The sequence below is a fragment of the Phoenix dactylifera genome, chromosome 4, assembly GCF_009389715.1.
Source record: "Phoenix dactylifera cultivar Barhee BC4 chromosome 4, palm_55x_up_171113_PBpolish2nd_filt_p, whole genome shotgun sequence".
NCBI classification, from domain to species: domain Eukaryota; kingdom Viridiplantae; phylum Streptophyta; class Magnoliopsida; order Arecales; family Arecaceae; genus Phoenix; species Phoenix dactylifera.
In genome coordinates, this window is record NC_052395.1 from 19,825,975 (window position 1) to 19,848,064 (window position 22,090).

A 22,090-nucleotide genomic window follows, 5' to 3' on the forward strand; every position below is an offset into this window, starting at 1 on the left:
GGCAACTGGGCACCACCCGCTTGCTGTCATCAATACCACCACCCGCCGTCGCCGTGGAGGGGCGGAGAGGGATGGGCCTCCGCCCGATGAGCGGCGTCCCCCTACTTTTACCCCCGGAGTTCACCGGAAATATCCGAAGTGCCATCGCTCGAGAGTTGAAGCACACGAATCCATGCAGAAGCCAAACGCTCAATAGGACGGCGGCCAAGCACACGACGGTCCGTCTACTCCTCCCGGCAGTCGACATCGCCGGAAATATGACGTAAGCCCGCCGGAACCTCACCACATCGCCGGAATCCGCCGTCCCCGCCGCCCAGTCTCCCTTTCGAGAGAAGAGAGAGAGAGAGAGAGGGGGAGAGGTGATGATAGCTCCTTTTTCGCAACCACGTGATGACAGAAAGCGAGTAGTTGTAATAGCCTAGCGGGGTAGCTCGGTGTGGGTTGTTTAAGAGAGGATCTAATAACTATTCGCCCTTCATTTTGGACTAAATAACGGTAATACCACCACAGCAGACAAACTGTACGGTGCCGTTAATGGCGGGCGGTGTCCGTGATTTTATAAATAACCCTAATTATTTAACTTCTGATTTCAAATTAAACGCAAATCCACGTACACGGCTTTCTTTGATTACGTGTCTAAACCTACTAATTATACATACATTTTTTGTGTTTGTATATATACGCTTCTTTACACACAGCGTGGTGTGCAAATTGGAGAATGAAGAAAAGCCGCCCGTCCAATCACCGTCAGATGCCGCTGGACCCACCAGACTTTTGAAAAGTACCCGTGAGGCGGTAAGGCAATGAGTAGGGTGACCCACCGACGTGCGCCGTCTGATCTTTTTGATGCGACAATGCAAAGATCCCGTGCAGAAGCCGTATCAACCCGCACCGTCCATCAATTGAAACACAACAATAATGCGGTGTATCAGAGACGGGTCACTGGAACATTATGTTCCGTAATTAAGACAAGGTAGGAGGGCACTGTTTGCGAGTAGAGAGAACCACACACCATTATCTTAAACTAATAAGCTACTAATAATAAATTAAGAGAAGGGTAGGTATTTGGCTAAGAATCCGCGATGGCATGAGATAAGATTATGGTGATCATTAGCAAATCAGCGTCCGAATGGACCAGGTTTCGGGCAGTCTTTTTGGCCGCATTAACCCTTTTTTTCCGCTGTCCTGAAGGCGACACGTTGCGAAGCCAGCAGAAAGAAGGTTTAAATAAAGCAAAGTTTGTGCATAAAAAGAGGGTTTCATCCTTCCAAAACTCCAAACTGCTTTCCCCAGCCGGACGTCATAAAGCGGCGACCCAGAGCTTCCCCTTGGCTTTTGTTTACCTTTTGGCCGCTTGTGTTCGTCACCTTTCTCCTCTCGCTCCACAGTTTGTACTTTTTTTTTTTATTTTCTCCCTACCATCTGTACGACACCCAATTCATCGTCCCCTAGAAACCTGGCCTTTTCACTCATTGTCCGAAGTGGTTCACAAGATTGGGTTACGCCTTGGTGATATATCTGGCTCCAGCCAGATGAGTCATGATTGCTGGAGTTAATGAGCCAACAACTCCAAAATGGGATCCGAGTTGCTGAGTTCCAGGAGAGTCGCGCTGTTCTCATTATGGCGTCCTAGAAGATGGCTTCAATTGAAGAACGTCCAGAAGCCTATGAATCTGAGCATGGTAATTGGAGGAAAGAAAGAAACGATGTAAAGTTAGCCATTCACCGTGCCAAAGCTCGGTGGATCCAGGGACTGAAGTGATACAAAGCTAGCCCGTCCCAAGCGCCACAACTTTCTCGTATTCGCCATTAATTACTACTCGGTGTTAGCACTTACTCCATGCATGGATTCTTGATGGCCCAATTTTGCACGCGTTCATGATGATTTTTCCAATCAATGCCATCATCGCCTCGTTTTCAGAGAACGCGTCGGGAGTTTTTATGGAGCTCGACATCCATGGTGGCTTTTGGGGCCGCTACGTACGGACCCATGAGATTTCAGAGAACGCGTCAGGAGCGTTTATGGAGCCTGTCATCCATGGTGGCTTTCGTGGCTACTACGTACGGGCTCATGAGATTTCTTTACCCCCAGTGAGATGCCTTCGAAGGGCCCTGCTCGAATCTGCCTCAGAATGTGCAAGTCCGTGGACTGGCAAAGCCCTCTAGGCCGTCAGTGGTGACTCTAACCTAGCTAGTTGACAACGCCCTTGGCTCGAGCTATTTTACCATCCGTATTTTAATGAATGTAGCCATTGGATTTCTCCTGATCGAGACTCAAGTTGTTGGACACTGCTGCAGTAATATGAGAGCCAATGTTATAGCTGCAGGTCCATTCATGGTGATCGCCATTATTACTATTACATGGGCTCGTTAATGCACAGGACAAGGGACAGGCACAGTACTAGCTCGCCCAGGCGTTAATAAGCATCAATGCTCCAACAACCCATGATGGTTGACGAACCCTAAAATAAAATGAGTTGCAGGGTTGCAGGGACAACACCGTGCTTGACAGCCTGCAGGATGCGGTTTTAGCATCCAGGAATCTGTAACCTGAGCGTAGAATATATTACACGACTGCAAAGTCGGCACTTCATCGTCCATGGCTTTATTTTAACATGATAATATGTGTCAGGTTTGGTAAATGTCATGGAAGCATGCAGATGGGTACTTAAGGGCAAGTTACTACGGAGACCGATGTACTTGCTCCGGTAAATAAGTCTCTAATGAGTCATGGCGATCTAGAAACACAGCTAAGGGCCAAGTCGATTTTATGAAAGGGGCCCAGTGCGCTTGGTGGGATCTTCAGACAAGTTAAATTATTAGCGGACAGTGGATATATATATATATATATATATATATATATATATATATATATATATATATATATATATATATATATATATATATATATATATATATATATATATATATATATATATATCAAGGAGCATTATTCCATGTTACCTGGGGACGCCTGGGGTGTGGTGAGATCTGTGAAAGCCACCGTCAAAGTTCGTGTGACGGAGCTGCATGCTATCGTGATTCATCTACGTGAGGAAAAGGACTGTTTTGGACCATCCAAAGAACTATGGCAAACTGGGCTGTACCGCAACAGTTGCATCACTTCTTGACATAATGGAGGCTTGATGCATGATATTTGGGTGGTGTTTTCTGGAGTACTTGACACAGATAACGCCATAATTACGTGACAAAAGCATGCGCTGCTGTAGTCGGATTTGTATACCCGAGGAAAAGGATTGTTCTGGATCTGTAAGAGAGGGAAAGATTAATTTGTTGTAGATCACTACAGGAGAGAAAGAGGACTGTTTTGGGTCGCTCCATGAGAGCCAAAGGATTGTTTCGGATCGCTACGACAAGGCAAGCTGCAAAGTGTTCATGAAATAGATAAGGTTTTCTCAAAAAATCCAGAACCACTTCCTAACAATGCATCTAATTGTGTAGGAAACCTTGGTAGCTCGCATTTTAAAATATCTTACACTCCAGAGATCAACCTTGTCATGAATAGATGGATTATCTTCACGACAATTTTTAATGTAGTCTCAATCATGATCTTAATAGCTACTATTATATTGTAATGTGCACTACGTTTTTTTCTATTTATAATTTCAATGTTGCATTGGGTTAAATAATGTGAAAAAAATTGCCGGTCCAAAATCACCGCAGACAATCTCGTGAGTGCTAGAAATCAAAGTGGGGAACTGGGGATATATATGTTGTGGCACTTGACTAATTTATGTAAAAAAAGTTCAAACTTATCCTGGAGTAGGATGCTTCATGGATACAAGCAGTTTTCAAGCTCTAGCAAAGATATCATAGTAGAAAATTAAGTAGGATAACTCCTAGTAAACCCAGTACCAGGTTAGGGATCTAGTGCATCTTAAATCGCCTGGCATGGAGGTTGGATAGGGAATATCTGGCTAAGCTATGGAAGCTGTACTGATGTTGCTAGTCTGTTAAATTTTATGGCTATAACCTAATCCTACAGATCAAGTTGATGGCCATAAGCTTGCTACCAGCTGTTCATTATCCAAATCTTGAATAGTTTTGTATATAGGAGTCATTTAATGGCATATATACAATTAGTAGGACTTTTGAATTCTTGATGACTATGGGCAAATAGGACCATACTACTATCTATAACATGCTCCATCCTAGCCTCATCAGATTGACCCACCCATGGCTCAGAGTTCTGTATTGAACTACACAGCTATCACTAAAGGAGAAAGAGATGGTCCATTCTCAGAACGCAACCCGGCCAAACCAAGTGAAATGGCATTTCCTCGACCCAGCTTGGCCCATATAAGACTGTGTTGGGCTGGGTTTTCAGGACGGCAGGAGTTTCGTATGTGATTGGGTTCTGATGCCTATACTATATTACCTTTTTCTTTTCTACAGCGGATGGCTTATACACTTCCAATATGGATATATCCAAAAAAGTCAAAAAACGACATATCACGGAGTGTGCTAGACAACTTTCTTCCTCAAACTAACATGATACCTCCGAAGTGATCCGCCAATACGATGCCTAGCTTGGAACTTAACATCACCTCTCACCATAGTCCAAATGTCCCAGAATAGAGGGTGATGTAATAATAGCATCTGCTTCCTAATAATCATGTCCTTCCATCTCTCACCCTTGTACCATTCTAACATGGCAATCTTGCTTGTAGGAATTATAGATAAGTCCAAGAAATATAATATAAAACAAACAAATAAAAAAATATAATGGATGGTTGTATCCAGAATTGTGGGCCGACCTCTCCACGGCCCAGTAAAAGCCCAGTTTGAAGGATTCTTCCTTCCTTATCACTTTAGCCCTTACCGTTGCGCCTCCGGAACAACTGATTCTTTCCAGCCGGCCCAGCGACACAAAGCACCACCACCCAAAAGTAAAGCGTTAGAGCCAAGTTTGTCATCTTTTTGTCCGTATCGTAGAGGGCAAGATCTCGGACTCTCTGTTGTTCTCGCCGCCGCCGCCACCACCTTCGTGGCTAAGAAAGGGCGAGGAAGAAAGAAAAAGAAAGCGAGAGAAACCCCAGTAACTGTGCGTGAAGAGAGGGAAGGGAAGGGAGGGAGGGAGAGATGTTCCTTGTGGAGTGGCTGTACGGGATCCTGGCGATGCTGGGGCTGGCGACCAAGGAGGCGAAGATCCTCTTCTTGGGCCTCGACAACGCCGGCAAGACAACCCTTCTCCACATGCTCAAAGATGAGGTCAAGTCCAGTCCTCCATCCCTTCTCTTCCTCTTTCCTTTCCTTTCCCCTCTAATAATTTAGTTGATTTCTCTTCGTCTACTTTCTTGTACAAGAAGGAAAAGATAGTCTATTTGTAGTGATTTGAGTTGAGGGGTTTAATATTTTTTTTTGCCGTTTTGGGGGCAGAGGTTGGGGCAGCACCAGCCGACGCAGTTCCCGACGGCGGAGGAACTGATGATCGGGAAGATCAGGTTCACGGCGTTCGATTTGGGGGGCCATCGGATGGCCCGCAGAGTCTGGAGGGATTATTACGCTAAGGTAATTTATTTCTCCATCCTTCTTTCTGCTTCTGATATGTGGGTTTCATTATGGCGGTCTAGCTACAGTGGTGAAAGAAGGAAAGAATTCTAGGGTTTATATTCATCCATCTTAATTTGGCGTTGATATAATGATATTAAGATCTGAATATGGTTTCTTTGTTGAAGAATCTGGAGTTATTGAGGAAGGAATTTAGTTGTATGTTTGATGTAACTTTTGCTTGTCCTGATATCTGTATTGATTTCTGCCCTTCTAGAAACTGTTGCTGTTCCGCTGCTTACAAAACAAATGGACTTATTCACGATGATTCTACTACAATTTTCGTTTATGGATGCAGTGAAATGACATCTAACATGTCGCGCATAACTAGTTAGCCGAATATCTGATCATTTAAATTCGTCATGGAGCCAATAGTTTTTCTCAAAAGACAGAGAATATGAAACAATTGGTGCATTTCTAAATCAAAATGGTAAACCAGGTGAAAAACATCCAGCAAATTCAACTGTGTAAGATATCATTTATTCATGTAGAACATAAGCTTTTAATTACATCTCCTGATGCTCAATAGGTACCATTTCAGTTCTCCTTGATGGATCTTCATATCCTGAAATTGTTGGATGATCTCATTATTGAAGCCCTTAAAAATGTCTTCTTCAATATATCTGTCCATATTATCATTCTTCTGTTCAACTTCCACCTTTTTTGTGGTCATCACATTTTTCAATGCACTAAAAGGCTCTTTCAAAAATAACTATTGCAACCGGCAAAGTAAGCACTAGTGTCACTAACAATAGCAAATTCAACCAAAATCCACAGTTCTAACTTGAGTTCAAAGAAGGGGTACCGATCTAGCTCCAATCTGAGGTGGCTAAGACTAGTTTTTAGTGACAGTAGCGATAGTTTTAGAGATTGTCATTTACTAGAAGTCCTCATGTTAGCATAAACATATGTATGCCCAAGGTTGTCATTCTCTTGGTCAGGCAAAAACACAATTTATACTGATATTGGAGAGCATATCTTGCCCAGAAGATAGCTACAAGGCTCTTGAACGTTGCTTGACCTATAGAACGATTTACCAGGGATCCCTGGGCATATTGTTCCTCTCTCATCATTCTCCTATATACGGAGTATTGATGAAGAACTCTATAAGCCTTTCTTTATGTCCTCTATGAATAGATGCTGGTTTCCTAACCCATCAAGGCCCCCAGTCAACTAGGACTCCAAATTCATCTTTAGGTATCTGGAACAGGCTAGTCGACTGATTGGCCTAACCTCCCATGGTGTCCTATTCTTGTCTCCTAGTTGTCTTTTAGTAGGAATTTTAGTGCTTAGTTTGAGAGTTATGGAGCAGCCCATGTCTATGAACTATATATTTTTGGGATCACTTATGTCTATGAACTTTATACATTGGGGATATCGCATACATCATTGGATCAAGCAGTGGAAGTGCCAGTTTGTGTAGCCCCCAGTGCTGAAGCTTCTAGAAGTATCGTGCCCAACAATTGGATCTGATACCATGAGAAATAGGTTGGATGAAAGAGTATGTTATCATCAAGGCGTCAGTCGAAATTGGTATAAAGATGTATGATTGAGATAGTGTTAGTCTAAATACCACGAACAAAAAATAATAATAGAAGATGACTATCTATGAAAAATGCATCTAAAGAGGCAGATCTCACATACTTTGAGATCTGATGGTTAATTGAAGCTCTGATGCCTGATATACAAATAATTAACAAACTGGCAGGTACGTGATACAAGATTGCAGAGTCTCTCTCTCTCTCTCAAAATGAGTAAGAGAAAGAGAACAGTAAAGATCACTCCACAAGCATCTCCTTCTGTTTGTTGATTTTTTTTTGAAATTTACATTTCATCAACCTTAAGAACCACTATAAGCGTTTCCAGATTTTGTTGAACCATCAATTGATTATTGAGTCAAGAAAAACATGTTAAATGAAAATTTGTAATGTGGTAATAAATGGACATTCCTAGTGAACTTTGCTTGTATCTAGCCCACATTTGTAGATAAATATTTGTCAGGTTATCCCCACACGCGTTGCGACGATCGCAGCGGAAAGACACGCGCGAGGTTGTTCATCTCATGAACGTTTTAGGGAACATAGATTTCAAAAATTTTCTAGAGTTCTCTAACTCAGATTTATGAAATCTAAAGGGAAGATTAAAATTAAAAGACTAGATTAATTTCACATCTACTACAATTCCTAATTGTATAGAATTTATAAAAATATAATGTTTACCTTTGAGCGGGTAGAACTTCATCGCTATCTGATGATCGTTGGATTTCTGGTTTTCTTGAAGCCGCACAAGCGTCCGGCCTCTACAGGTATCCACACGAGGTACAGATCGCTCCAAGATCTCACCGGGGTACTAGCTCTCTTGCAGAGATCACCTTTGATGGCTGAATTCCTCTTTTGTAACCAACTTTTTGATTACTTTGAGAAGAAGAAAAAGAAAAACGACGAACGTCGAAGAGGAGGAAGAAGATGGCGCAGCTCTTCTTCCCTTTTCCTTGCTCACGCTAAGGAGGAAGGAGAGAGAGGGTGGCGGCAGCTGGAGGCTTCAATGCTTTCATACTTTATGCCAGGGCCCTTTAAATAGGCATCTCATGCCCATACAAACAAGAAATAATTTCAGAGATCAATCATTCCTTGATTCATCCCTCCAAAATCTGCAACACCCCTTACTTAATTCTATCGCAACTCTTACTTAAAAGAGTTTGAAGAGAATCCAAGGGATGTGCTCATGCCATGTGGCAATCCGCGTGAACAAGGAGGTGGAGGGGCATCTGCCCCTCCACATGGCGCGGGGCCATTATAGGAAAGGAGGGCGGACGCCCCTCCTTTCTTTGTGCGTGAGGAGGGGCGGACGCCCCTCCCTCTTTCCTTCTTTGCTCCATACGCATGAAGGGCTCTCTCCCTTCCTTTTATGCATGAGTCACCTAATTTAATTAGGTGTTACATGGTTCCACCTGATCCATTGAATCCTAATCCAATTAAAACCCAATGTGTCATCCAAATTGATTTATGTGAATCCTAATCCAATTAGGATTTGAATTGGACTTCATGAATCAAGTTTCTTATCTAATAAAGAGTTCTAATTAATTAGACCTTTCCATCCTTATCTAATAAGGTTAAGCCTATTTTAATTAGGTCCAATTAAATCAATTAAATTGCAATCTAGTTGCGATTTCTTCTTCTTTAACTCACTAACTCTTAGCGGGTTAAATCAAATTGACAATTAATTTTAATTTTGATTTCAAATCGTAATCCAACCGTTAGAACGATCAAAACCTCTAATGTGTGTGACGCCGTATGTTCTATTCTGACTGGTAGCGAGATGTATTATGATTTCTATCATAATATCATCGAAACTCCTTTCAATGTGTTGGAACAATTTCAACTCTACTCTTAGGGTTCACTAATCACCAAGTGAATGCCTTCGAGTCTCACAATCCACTAGTGACACCTAGCAGCATATAGTGACAATTCAGCAGAATGGAAGGGATGAACTTCTAGTTGCAGTTAGCGTATGATACAGTACCCCTATCATGGATCCCGACATGACGGAGGTTATGGATAATTCGTCAAACCCCATCGTCTGTCTTATGTCAGATTTATTTGACTCAAGTTCGAGATTTGGAAAACTCGTTTTTCAGAACCGCCATGGTTAAGGTCTTTCGAACTTAGTCTAATAAATCACATAGGATCACTCCTAATCTATTAAGGTCGATAGATCCCATCTAGATGCAACCCTAATCCGATAGTAAACCTACTGCAGCTAATCTGCACCACAAGGACCTTTAGAGCCTATATATATGTGCTCGTCAAACTACAGCAACCTCATCGTGATTAGCTGAGGCATCGCAGGTCTAATAAGTACTAGTCATACAACTGCAGCATCAAGTAAGTCACTAACGAGTGGATAGACATCCAAGTGATTTCTTGCTTTGGTTACGTTTAGTACCCTTGTTTTATAACAAGCACTTGCACAATCACCTCAGTGTCGCCACACTATGGACTTAAGACTCGTCCATTAAGAAAAGTGATATGTGCACTAATCTCATCGGATCGATCACCGTTCTTCGGATGATCCATCGATCGGAAGCTATTCAGGAATTAACTATTAATTACACATGCCTTAAATTTTCAATTCTTGAGAATGTGTCATTAATTTTATTAATTCTTAGGACGATTCATGGATACATAATAACACAAATGAACAAAATGCTTGATTTTATTAATTAATAAAAGATCAAGTACAAATTTCATGCCTCCAGAATAATTATAATGCGTCTGCCAAATTGACTTTAGGGCATACTCCTAACAATCTCCCACTTGCACTAAAGCCAATCAGACATATCTAAGCCCCATCTTCTCAAGGTGTGCTTCTGTTTTTTGCTGACTCAGCTGTTTAGTGAATGAGTCCGCCACGTTATCTGTGGAGGCTACTCTCTGCACTTCTACATACTTCTTTTCGAGGTAGTCGCGTATCAGGCGATATCGTCGCTCTATGTGCTTAGACTTCTGGTGAGACCTCGGCTCCTTAGCTAGTGCTATGACGCCATTGTTGTCGCAGTAGAGTGTGATAGCATCTGATGACATCACGCCTAACTCTTCAACAAACTTTTTGTACCAGAATGCTTCCTTTGCAGCTTCAGAGGCGGCAATGTACTCAGCTTTCATGGTAGAATCTGCAATAATCGGTTGTTTAGAACTCTTCCAATTTACTGAACCACCATTGCATAAGAACACATACCCTAATGTAGACTTTCTATCGTCAATGTTAGTCATCAAATCTGAATTTGTGTATTCTTCTACCTTTAATTCTGATCCTCCAAAGATCAAGAACATATCCTTAGTTCTTCTTAAGTACTTAAGAATGTTCTTCACAGCTGTCCGGTGCTCTTCACCTGGATTCGACTGATATCTGCTTGTGATACTCACAGCATGTGCTATATCAGGTCGTGTACATAGCATGGCATACATGAGGTTCCCTATAGCCGAAGCATAAGGGATCTTGCTCATGCGTTGAATCTCTTCAGATGTGTTGAGCACATCTTCTTGGAGAGATGAATCCTATGCCTAAGGGGTAGTAATCCCCTTTTTGAGTTTTTCATGCTGAACCTCTTCAGCATTTTCTCTATGTACATTTTCTGTGACAAGCCAAGCATTCTTTTGGATCTATCTCTATATACCTTAATTCCTAAAATGTAGGATGCTTCCCCAAGGTCTTTCATGGAGAATTTCTTAGACAACCATACGGAATATCATTCCCAATTATGAGGATATCATCCACGTATAATACGAGGAATACAATAGCCCTCCCACTAATCTTCTTATAAACACATGGTTTCTCTTCGCTCTTAATGAAATCAAACGATTTGATTACATTGTTGAAACGAGTGTTCCAACTCCGAGATGCTTGCTTTAGTCCATAGATGAACCTTTGCAGTTTGCAGACCTTGTGATCACCATCACTGGAAGTGAAACCCAAAGGCTGCTTCATATAGATATCTTCTTCATGATATCCATTTAGAAAAGCAGTTTTCACATCCATCTGCCATATCTCATAGTCATGATATGCTGCAATAGCAAGCAATGTTCGAATGGACTTCAGCATGGATACAGGTGAAAAGATTTTCTGAAAGTCGGTGCCTTCGCGCTGACTATAACCTTTTGCTACTAGCCTTGCTTATAGGTCTCTATCTGGCCATCCGAACTTATTTTCCTCTTGTAGATCCATCTACATCCAATAGATACTATACCTTCTGGTGGATCTACTAAGGTCCAGACTTGGTTGGTATGCATGGAGTCCATCTCCGACTTCATCGCTTCCAACCATTTCTCGAAATCGATGTCTAACATCGCCTCGTTGTAGCTATTGGGATCCTTAGAATGATCCCTATTTCCCACGAAGAATACTTCCCTTACTTCCTCTGTAAGTATACCTAAGTACTTTTCAGGAGGATGGAAAATCCTACTAGATCTACGAGGTGGAGTAGGTTTTATGTGTATTGGCTCAATGTGAATAGGTTCTATAGGTATTTCACCAAAAAAAATAGGTTCTATAGGTACAGTGGCTCGTTGCTCTTCAGAGATTTTCTCTTTGAGCTCAATTTTTCTCCTACTGCCTTTATCAAGGATAAACTGTTTTTCCAGAAAGATAGTATATTGGCTCACAAACACTTTGTGATCCTCTGGGACGTAAAAATTGTATTCTAATGACTTCTTAGGATATCATATAAAACGAGCACTAACTGTCCTAGCCTCTGACTTGTTTGCCTGTTGTCGCTTGACGTGGGCCGGACATCCCCAAATCTTGAGATGACCAAGACTTGGTTTCTTACCATGCCATATCTCATATGGTGTGGTAGGAACAGACTTAGAGGAAACTCTATTCAATATATATATTTCTGAAAGTAGGGCATCTTCTCAAAGGAATAAGGGTAAATCAGTGAAGCTCATCATGGACCTGACCATATCCAATAGGGTCCGATTTCTCCTCTCTAACACTCCGTTGAGCTGAGGTGTTCCAGGAGGGTCCATTATGAAACTATACCATTTTCTTTAAGATAATCACGGAATTTTTCACTAAGGTATTCACCTCGTTCTGATCGAAGAACCTTAATGAGTTTTTCTGTTTGTTTTTCTACTTCATATCTGAACTTCTTGAACTTTTCAAAAGCTTCAGACTTGTATCTTATAAGATACGCATACCCATACCGAGAACAATCATCGGTAAATGTTACGAAGTAAGAATAACCTCCCCTAGCTTGCACATCGAATGGGCCACACACATCAGTGTGTACTAGGGTAAGTATTTCAGTGGACCTCTCCCCGTATCCTACAAAGGATAATTTGGCCATTTTTTTCTTAAAGGCAGGATTCACAAATCGGATATGACTCGGAAGTCAATGAGCCTATAAGCCCATGTTTCTTCAATTTGTTTATTCTGTCTTCTCCTATATGATCAAGCCTGAGGTGCCACAAATACTTTTGATTTATCTCATCTCTAGATCTTTTAGATCCTATGGTACTCACTGTTTGCTCAAATACATTCACAGACACATCCAAATGTAAGGGATAGAGACTGTCAATCATAAAACTACGTACAACTATTTTATTTCTCAAATAAACGAAACAGTAATTTTTATTGAAATTGAATTCAAAATCTTCATGTGCTAGATAAGATACAGAATTCAAGTTTCTGCTAGCAACAGGTACATAATAACATTTCCTAAGTATCAAACTAAATGCAGACGGCAATCACAGAGGGTAGGTGCCCACAGCAACAGCAACAATTCTTGCTCCATTGCCAATCCGAAGGGTTACCGTATCTTCCGTAAGCCTTCTATTTTTCTTTAAATCCTGCATAGTAGTGCACAAGTGAGCACTAGAACCAGAATCTATAACCCAACTGGAAGTAGAAGAAACCGTTAGATTCGTTTCAATAATGAGCATATCTGACATACCTTCAGAAGGCGTGTCACCCTTCTTGCTCTTTATACTCCCCATATAGATTGGACAGTTCCTCTTCCAATGGCCGTCTTCGTTGCAATGGAAACACTTTCCCTTATCTGCGGCCTTTTTTTTTGGAACATTCTTCTTTGGCTTCTTCTCGATCTTCTGCTTCTTTGCAGACTTCTTCTTCCAGGTAGACTCTCTTGGAAGTAGAAGTCAACTCGGCAGCGAGAACTATGCTTCTTGAACTCTTCAAGGCTTCCTCAGTTGTTACCAACATATTTAACAATTCAAGTTTGGTGCATTCAATCTTGTTCATGTGGTAGTTTACAATAAATTGTCCATATGAAGAAGGAATTGCAGGTGCAAATCAGTTTGCAATTCATTGTGCATGTTCATGTCGAGCTTCTCAAGCTCTTCCAAGCCCTTTATCATGGTCAGACCATGATTATGGACAGACTGCCCTTTGCGCATCTTGGCCTTGAAGAGCATCTTGGACACTTCAAACCGAGCTGTGTGACTCTGCTCACCATACAACTCTTGCAAGTGATGCAATGTCCCCGGCAGTCTTCACATTCTCATGCTGGCATTGTAGCTCATTGGACATGAATGCCAAAATATAGCATCTAACTTTATTGTCTTCATCCATCCATCTAGCATGCATCTCACGCTGCTCAGCATATGGACGATTTGGTAACACTGGGGTGTCATGGTTCAGTACATGCCCTAATTTCTCACAACTTAAGACAATTTTCAAGTTGCGGAGCCAATCTTTATAATTGGGTTCGGTCAATCGGTTGTTCTCAAGGATGTGGGTCAAGGAATTAGAGGCTGACATTTTTATCTGCAGAGAGTAAAGATTCTAGTTAGAGTTTTATACTTGAATTTGAATTTCTATTTGTTTCAGAGACTTTTAAAACAAACATCTCCCACTATTTTCTCGGATCTCCTACACTTCTCTAGTAGAGAAACGGAAACCTGCGACTTTAGGTTTCAAGTGGGGTGCTACGGTTCCACCAATTTACATGCCACCTCACCTAACAGTTATTGGTGACACATAAATGATGAGTGTACAACTTCTTGTACAATGCTTCTTAAGCAAGTTGTAGCCTACTTGGTCTCCAAGTCATAAGGGCCTCACCTAACAGTTATTGGTCCTGTTCCTTAGTTAAGTCAGACCCACCATAATTTCTGTATAAGTAAAGTCGTCATTGGGTCCTCATCTAACAGTTATTGATCCCCAACCCCATCTTTACCCCACGTCTCATGCTAATAGAGAGGTCCAGCCCCCCATGCAATTTGCCCAGTGTGTCCAGCTGAGACAAGTTAACGCCGGAAAGACCTTAGCAACTCTACTACGGTGGAAGACCTCTAGACTAAATATTGGGTAATCTAGTCTTAGTGATTCCAACTTTGAGCTATTCATAGGAGGTAATTGATCAATTGGTCAGGTAAACAGGTGGAAGGCTCTCTTTACTTAGAGAGTAAGGTTCTAATTAAGTAACCATCTTTAACGCTTTCCTAGACACCAATTAGATCAATTAATTAAATATGACTAGCTCAATGTATCGTTCACTCTCGACTGATTGAGAAGGTTTTAGGTCTCGAATAGGGTTTAAATCTTATGTAAATATGAAACTGCTTTCAAATGTTATATGTTTACATCTTATGTAAATGTCATATTGTTTAGGTTTACATCCTATGTGAATATGAAACCTTTTGCATATGTGTTTACATCTTATGTAAATGTCATATTAGTTTAGTTTTACATCTTATGTAAATGTCTTAACCTATTTGGGTTTTTATTCACATCTTATGTAAAATTGCTTAACATATATATATATATATATATATATATATATATATATATATATATATACATCTCATGCATATATTAATTTTTCTTTTAAGCACAATCCTAAATAAAATTATCCTTTAATAAACATGATTCTATGATTTGATCATATGCTATGCATATCATGCATGTATCAATTTTCTTTTAAGTATAGGCATAAATAGGAATTTATCTTTTATGATCATGAATCTTTGATTGAATCTTATCACATACTTCTTAAGTAATTTCAGATCCGGAAATTTCAATTAAATATGCTATCAACTGAAATTCTGATCATGCAAGATATGATTTTAATTATTGCAATCTTATTGTAATTAAAATTAATCATGCAAGATCTAGATTTTTCAAATAAAAATCTGCATGCTGAAATCTGAAATTTTAGCACGTAGAAATTTTAGCAAGCATATAAATTTTTCAGATCTAAATTAAATCCTAATCAAGCCTATCAAGTTTAATCTAAATCCCATAAACGCGGCTCTGATACCACTGTCGGATTACCCCCACACGCGTTGCGACGATCGCAGCAGAAAGATACGCGCGAGGTCGTTCATCTCATGAACGTTCTAGGAAACGTAGATTTCAAAAATTTCTAGAGTTCTCTAACTTAGATTTATAAAATCTAAAGGGAAGATTAAAATTAAAAGACTATATTAATTTCAGATCTACTACAATTCCTAATTGTATATAATTTATAAAGATATAATCTTTACCTTTGAGCGGGTAGAATTTCACCGCTATCTTTTGAAGCCGCACTAGCGTCCGGCCTCTATAGGTATCCACACGAGCTACAGATCGCTCCAAGATTTCACCAGGGTGCTAGCTCCCTTGCAGAGATCACCTTTGATGGACGAATTTCTTTCTTTTAATCAACTCCTTGATTATTTTGGGAGGAAGAAGAAGAAAGACGATAAACGTCGAAGAGGAGGAAGAAGATGGCGTAGCTCTTCTTCCCTTTTCCTTGCTCACGCCAAGTAGGAAGAAGAAGAGAGAGGGTGGTGTGGCGGCAGCAGGAGGCTTCAATGCTTTCATGCTTCACGCCAAGGCCCTTTAAATACGCATCTCATGCCCATACAAACAAGAAATAATTTCAGAGATCAATCACTCCTTGATCCATCCCTCCAAAATCTGCAGCATCCCTTACTTAATTCTATCGCAACCTTTACTTAAAAGAGTTTGAAGAGAATCTAAGGGATGTGCTCATGTCATGTGGCAATCCGCGTGAACAAGGAGGAGGAGGGGCATCTGCCCCTCCACATGGCGTGGGGCCATTATAGGAAAGGAGGGGCGGACGCCCCTCCCTCTTTCCTTCTTTGCTCCACACGCGTGGAGGAAGGGCTCTCTCCCTTCCATGCGTGGGTCACCTAATTTAATTAGGTGTTACATGGTTACACCTGATCAATTGAATCCTAATCCAATTAGAACCCAATGTGTCCTCCAAATTGATTTATGTGAATCTTAATCCAATTAGGACTTGAATTGGACTTCATGAATCAAGTTCTTTATCTAATAAGGTGTTCTAATTAATTAGGCCTTCCCATCCTTAACCAATAAGATTAAGCCTAATTTAATTAGGTCCAATTAAATCAATTAAATTGCAATCCAATTGTGATTTCTTCTTCATTAACTCACTAACTCTTACGGGTTAAATCAAATTGACAATCAATTTTAATTTCGATTCCAAATCGTAATCCAACATCGGAACGATCAAAACCTCTAATGTGTGTGATCCCGTAGGTTCTATTTTGACTGGTAGCGAGATATATTATGATCTCTATCATAATATTATCGAAACTTCTTTCAACGGGTTGGAACGATTTCAACTCTACTCTTAGGGTTCACTGATCACCAAGTGAATGTCTTCGAGTCTCACAATCTACTAGTGACACTCCAGCAGCATATAGTGATAACCCAGCAGAACGGAAGGGATGAACTTCTAGGTGCAGTTAGCGTATGATACAGTACTTTTATCATGAATTCCGACATGACGGAGGTTATGGATAACTCGTCAAACTCCATCGTCTGTCTTATGTCAGATTTATTTGACTCAAGTTCGAGATTTGGAAAACTCGTTTTTCAGAACTGCTCTGGTCAAGGTCTTTCGAACTTAGTCTAATAAATCATATAGGATCACTCCTAATCTATCAAGGTCGATAGATCCCATCTAGATGCAACCCTAATCCGACAGTAAACCTACTACAGCCAATATGCACCACAAATACCCTTAGAGCCCATGTTTATGTTTTCGTCAAACTATAGCACCCTCACCGTGATTAGCTGAGGCACCGCAGGTCTAAGTACTAATCATACAACTGCAGCATCAAGTAAGTCACTAACGAGTGGATAGACATCCAAGTGATTTCTTGCTTTGGTCACGCTCAGTACCCTTGTTTTCTAACAAGCAATTGCACAATCACCCCAGTGTCGCCACACTATGTACTTAAGACTCGTCCATCAAGAAAAGTGATATGCGCACTAATCTCATCGGATCGATCACCGTCTTTCATGATGATCCATCGATCAGGAGCTATTCAGGAATTAACTATTAATTACACATGCCTTAAATTTTCAACTCTTGAGAATATGTCATTACTTTTATTAATTCTTAGGACGATTTATGGACACATAATATCACGAATGAACAAAATGCCTGATTTTATTAATTAATAAAAGATTAAGTACAAATTTCATGCCTCTAGAATAATTACAATGCGTCTGCTAAATTGGCTTTTAGGGCATACTCCTAACAATATGCTTATACGAATGGGAAATAGTAGAATCGAAAGAGATTCTAGAGAGGCTGTGAAAATTTTTTGCTAGTAAGATTAGTAGAGAAACTCGGGAGAGCACATCTTGTCTCATAAAGGTTTTGTGCTTGCTATTATTCGATGAAAATGCCTTTTAGTTTTGATACAGCAATTAGAAACTTTGGTGTTTTTGGATCTGATAGAAGATATGAACTATAATATGTCATACAGGTTTATATGCTATTATCTTTTGTTACTAACTTGATGCTAGTCCTCGAAGAGTTTTTCATTTCTTGCAGAATTGTCCTGATGTTCATGAATTTACTCTAGCTGCCAGTACTTGATCCACCATCCACACTAGGTTCATTCCCATATCTTTTTTTTAAAAATTATTTTTAAAAATTCTGTCCAGCTCAGATGAGGTTTTGGCACAGATCTTGATCGTTCACTAATTCTCCAAAAGAAGCTATATTCATAAGACAAACATCTCCTCATCATTCCAGACGGTAAACCCAGTACTTGACTGAAATGGTTACCCAAACTAATGAGCCAGAAGCTTTTGTGATCCTTTGAAGTAGATGGATAAAAATGGCGAAAAAAATGATCTTGTTGTGGTTCTTGTTTGTCTATTTCTTTGTTGTTGTTGAGTTCTGTCTTTTCTCTGTGTTCTACCATCATAGAGTTTACTTGCCTATGGAAAAGTTTCTAACAGAAGTTGCTGAAGTTAAATCACTCTTTTATGAATAGTAGATTACTTAGGGAGAGATTATCAACAACAAAAGGACAAAGCGACAAACCATGGTGGTGCCTCCTGCTGAGTAAAATGGAATTGAAAATGTGAACATTGCTTTTAAGGGCCTTTAGGAAGTTTATTATGGAACATCCAAATAGCATGCTTTTAATGTGAATATTGCTCTCTGAAGTGCTGATAAAAGAGAAATTTGGAATAGATCCCTATCTTTAATTAATAGAAAAAAACATGCCCTTGAAAATGTTGGAATTGAATGAGAGGTCCCTGTCTTGCCTACTATAGATTGTTTTGCTTGTGATTTCCAAACTACTCCCTGTCATCTCACAGGGAAAATGGTATATCATGAGTCTTTGAAGTGAACAAGTAAACAGTGTATGTAAGCTTAGGATAATATTCTGACCATTAAATGCGACTATCTTGCTTTTACTGAAGGATCATTCAACATTGTCGAGGCTGGAAAGAGGCACCTCTTGTTGGTTGAGAGTGAGTTGTGAATTCTGGTGATATGGCTAATGATCTTTAATCTAAGATATGTGGAATGAAGATCTGGATAGAGCTGTTATCATTCTCAAATACCTTCTTGGCCAGTACAGCAGCACCTGATTCCCATCTTGGGTAGCTCCTGTTTAAACTTTTTAATTTACTTCAAAATTTTCTGAAGCATTTGACCATTGAGTCTTTTATAGTGATATCACATTCTTTAGTCTCTTGGCCATTGGTTAACAATAACTAACTTGTCCTTTGAGAAGTTTCTATTGAATTACTTATTTGACCATTGATCACCTTACAGAGTACCCTTTTTAGAAATTCAAATCAAAGTGAATTTTTGGAAGGTCTACATTCAGCTATGGTTATTCTTTCTTTGGTTCCAATCTTTCCAAATGGACACACTTATTTGGCATTCAACTGTTGGCTTTCCAACTCTCCTTTGTGTCCATTTGAAACTTTAAGGGCATCCTTTCATTCTCTATATAAAAAGGTTGGGACAAACCTTTGGGAGATGAGAGAATGCATCCACGTGTATACTCTCCTTCCCACTTGCAAAAGCATAATTTGTGTTAATCTTTTCAATTTGTTTAATTATTTTGAGTTTTTTTGGACAGTTTGTGAGTGACAAGAGGCTTGCAGTTCGAAGTGTTCCCATCTATGGGCATGCATGCAGGAGGGTATGGTTGCATCTAGTGAATAGATGAATGCAAAATCTTGTGCACCATGAGGGACTCAAACTACTCAAAGGGCAGCTTCATGGATGTGCCTCCATAACCTAGATTGCTTCCATAGCCTCTTATTTATTTATTTCTTTACTTATCATTTTCTGTTTTCATTTATAATCCTACATATATCCCCCTAAATTGATTTATTTCTAGCAGCTTCATCTTCTTCCAAATACTTTTGTTAGATTTCCCTTCTTCTAGAGCTCCACCAGAACATAGGGGACTAGCCTGTTGTATAGCAGAGATAAGTCTGACCCTAACTGCGAGCATGACTCTCAAGCACATAATTTTTTTTTGTCTGATAAATGAATTGGTGCAGTCACTGTCTGATGTTTGAATTGAATTAAGTACTAAGAGGCAAGAGTGTGAGTTCAATGGCTCCTTGTTTTGAGAGGTAGTCATCAAGCGCCATTGCTATTGTGCCTCCAGCTTCTTTTCTTGCTACTGCAGTCAGTCCTGCTGCTTGCCTTATAGCTTGAGTTTTGATTTGGCTTGTCTTGCTTCAATGTGCTCATTAGAATCAGGCATTTGGTAAGAGAGTTGCTCTGACACCTTAAAAAGGGTTTTGAGTGCACGCATCATTGCTTAATCGAGGGGAGGCCTCAAACTTTGCTTATGAGCTATCTGTTGGTGCTCTTTGATTCCAGAATGTTTTGGTTTCCTCATCAACTTGGCATTCATAGGCTTTTAAAATTTTTCTTTTCTTTTCTTTTCTTTTTTTTTTTTGCTAAAAAAAGGGAGTTGGGGGGGGGGGGGGGGGGGGGGGGGGGGTGAGGAGAACCTCACCCGCGTAGCAACCCCCACTGGGCTCCCTCCCTGCTGGAGAATGTTCGATGCGGGTAGAACCTTTAAAATTTTTCTTTTGTAAGCTTAAATTTTAGTAGTTGCATGATCTTTGAGCAGGCTACTAAGAGTTATATGATGGCAGCAAGATTCCCTTTGAATTGATGGGCTTTCTGCACTTGCAATAGAATTCATACAATCGCTCATTTTGGTTTTGTCTTTTATGAATGTGAATTTGCAAACAGATTTCCTTGTTGAATTTTAAGGTTATGGATATCAAACATGGCATGCTTCATACATTTTCTTGTATAGAGGAAAATTTTTCATCAGAGATGGTCACAGAAACAGTATATTTACCTTGTGTTTTCTCGCAGATGTGACGGTATCTTGCCCACATTACTAAACTGTGATCCCAAGCTATATTTTCCTAACATTTCTACTTCATTTAGTATTCTCTATTTCTTCATTGATCTGTTGAGTTAAATCCAAAGCGATGCTTTACTCTCTAGCCGGGTATAACCTGCAGGTTGATGCGGTTGTATACATAGTGGATGCAGCAGACAAGGAGCGATTCCTCGAATCCAAAATTGAACTGGATGCATTGCTAGCAGATGAAACTCTGGCCAACGTTCCGTTTCTTGTCCTCGGAAACAAGATCGACATTCCTTATGCTGCTTCCGAGGATGAGCTACGTTACTCTCTAGGCCTGGCAAACTGCACTACCGGCAAAGGGAGAGTAGATTATTCCAATACCAACATCCGACCCATAGAGCTCTTTATGTGCAGCATTGTCCGTAAGATGGGTTATGGCGATGGTTTCAGGTGGCTCTCACAATACATCAAATAAAGGTTTTGTAGCTTGCAAAGATGATATAATGTCATATCTATCTCATAGTTGTAGTTTTGTACAGCTAGCAGGTATGTGAAATTGATTCTGCAGTTCAATGTACTATAAAATGTGTTTTTTCTTCTTTTTTTTTTTTTGAGGAAACTATAAAATGTATTTTCCATGTATGTAATAGCCAGAAATATAGTGTTCGTGGGTGCATAGTGATGGTAATTAGCAGTTTGTTGTACCATGGGTTTTTTTGAAGGACGGGAACTTGGTTTCTGTAATTTTCTTTATAGGCTATATTGACCTCAAACTTCTAGATTCTCATTCTTCAAAAGACAGCCAGGTTAAAGATCAGCTCTTATGCAAGTATCGAAGAATGAGAGTAGTGCCTAATTGGCTATGAAGGTAAATCTTGATGGATGTGATATATGGTATCCTCTATCAAAGATTTAAAGATGTAGTTGAACTATATATCCCGCAAATAAAATTAAGATAGAAGTGTGCAGCCTTGTTTGTTTTCATCAAAATAAAGCATGCTTATGTTGCATATAATTGATGCCACTGAAACAAAGGGATTAATGGAGAGATTTTATTTTTCTTATTAGGTTACTTTTTTTTTTTCTGAAGCTTCCATTTTTGTGAGGGATTTATTATTCGTTAGATGCCACTTTGAAGTTGTGTTCGATGCTTGCAGGAAACCATGGTTCGGAGGAATACTGGAGCCAGTTACCCCACATGTCATCACTTCGGTGATCATCTCTGGGCATCACCTTTTACCCATTTGCTTAGCCCTGTTAATAGATTGGCTTAAAAATATTTTATTGCTTTCCTGGAGTCTAGACATTCACCAATGTATGAGAAGCTTGCCATGGTGTAATTTTTTTAGTTCAAGCTC

At 40.0% G+C, this 22,090-nt stretch overlaps 1 protein-coding gene across 1 annotated transcript; it reads left to right on the top strand.

Moving 5' to 3' along the window:
* The first annotated feature begins 4,918 nt into the window (after positions 1-4,918).
* Positions 4,919-21,436, top strand: LOC103713956 (GTP-binding protein SAR1A-like). The gene is made up of 3 exons (XM_008801020.3): positions 4,919-5,232; positions 5,401-5,532; positions 20,887-21,436. Exons 1-3 carry the CDS (start codon positions 5,104-5,106, stop codon positions 21,205-21,207), a joined length of 582 nt encoding a protein of 193 aa, XP_008799242.1. The 5' UTR covers positions 4,919-5,103; the 3' UTR covers positions 21,208-21,436.
* Positions 21,437-22,090: the final 654 nt, after the last annotated feature.

Bases quoted from the DNA above. Each gene is read 5' to 3' on its own strand.
- LOC103713956 (XM_008801020.3), top strand. From the start codon at position 5,104: ATGTTCCTTGTGGAGTGGCTGTACGGGATCCTGGCGATGCTGGGGCTG. The intron at 5,233-5,400 runs GTCAAGTCCAGT...TTTTGGGGGCAG, and splicing joins TCCACATGCTCAAAGATGAG to AGGTTGGGGCAGCACCAGCC. The intron at 5,533-20,886 runs GTAATTTATTTC...TATAACCTGCAG, and splicing joins GGAGGGATTATTACGCTAAG to GTTGATGCGGTTGTATACAT.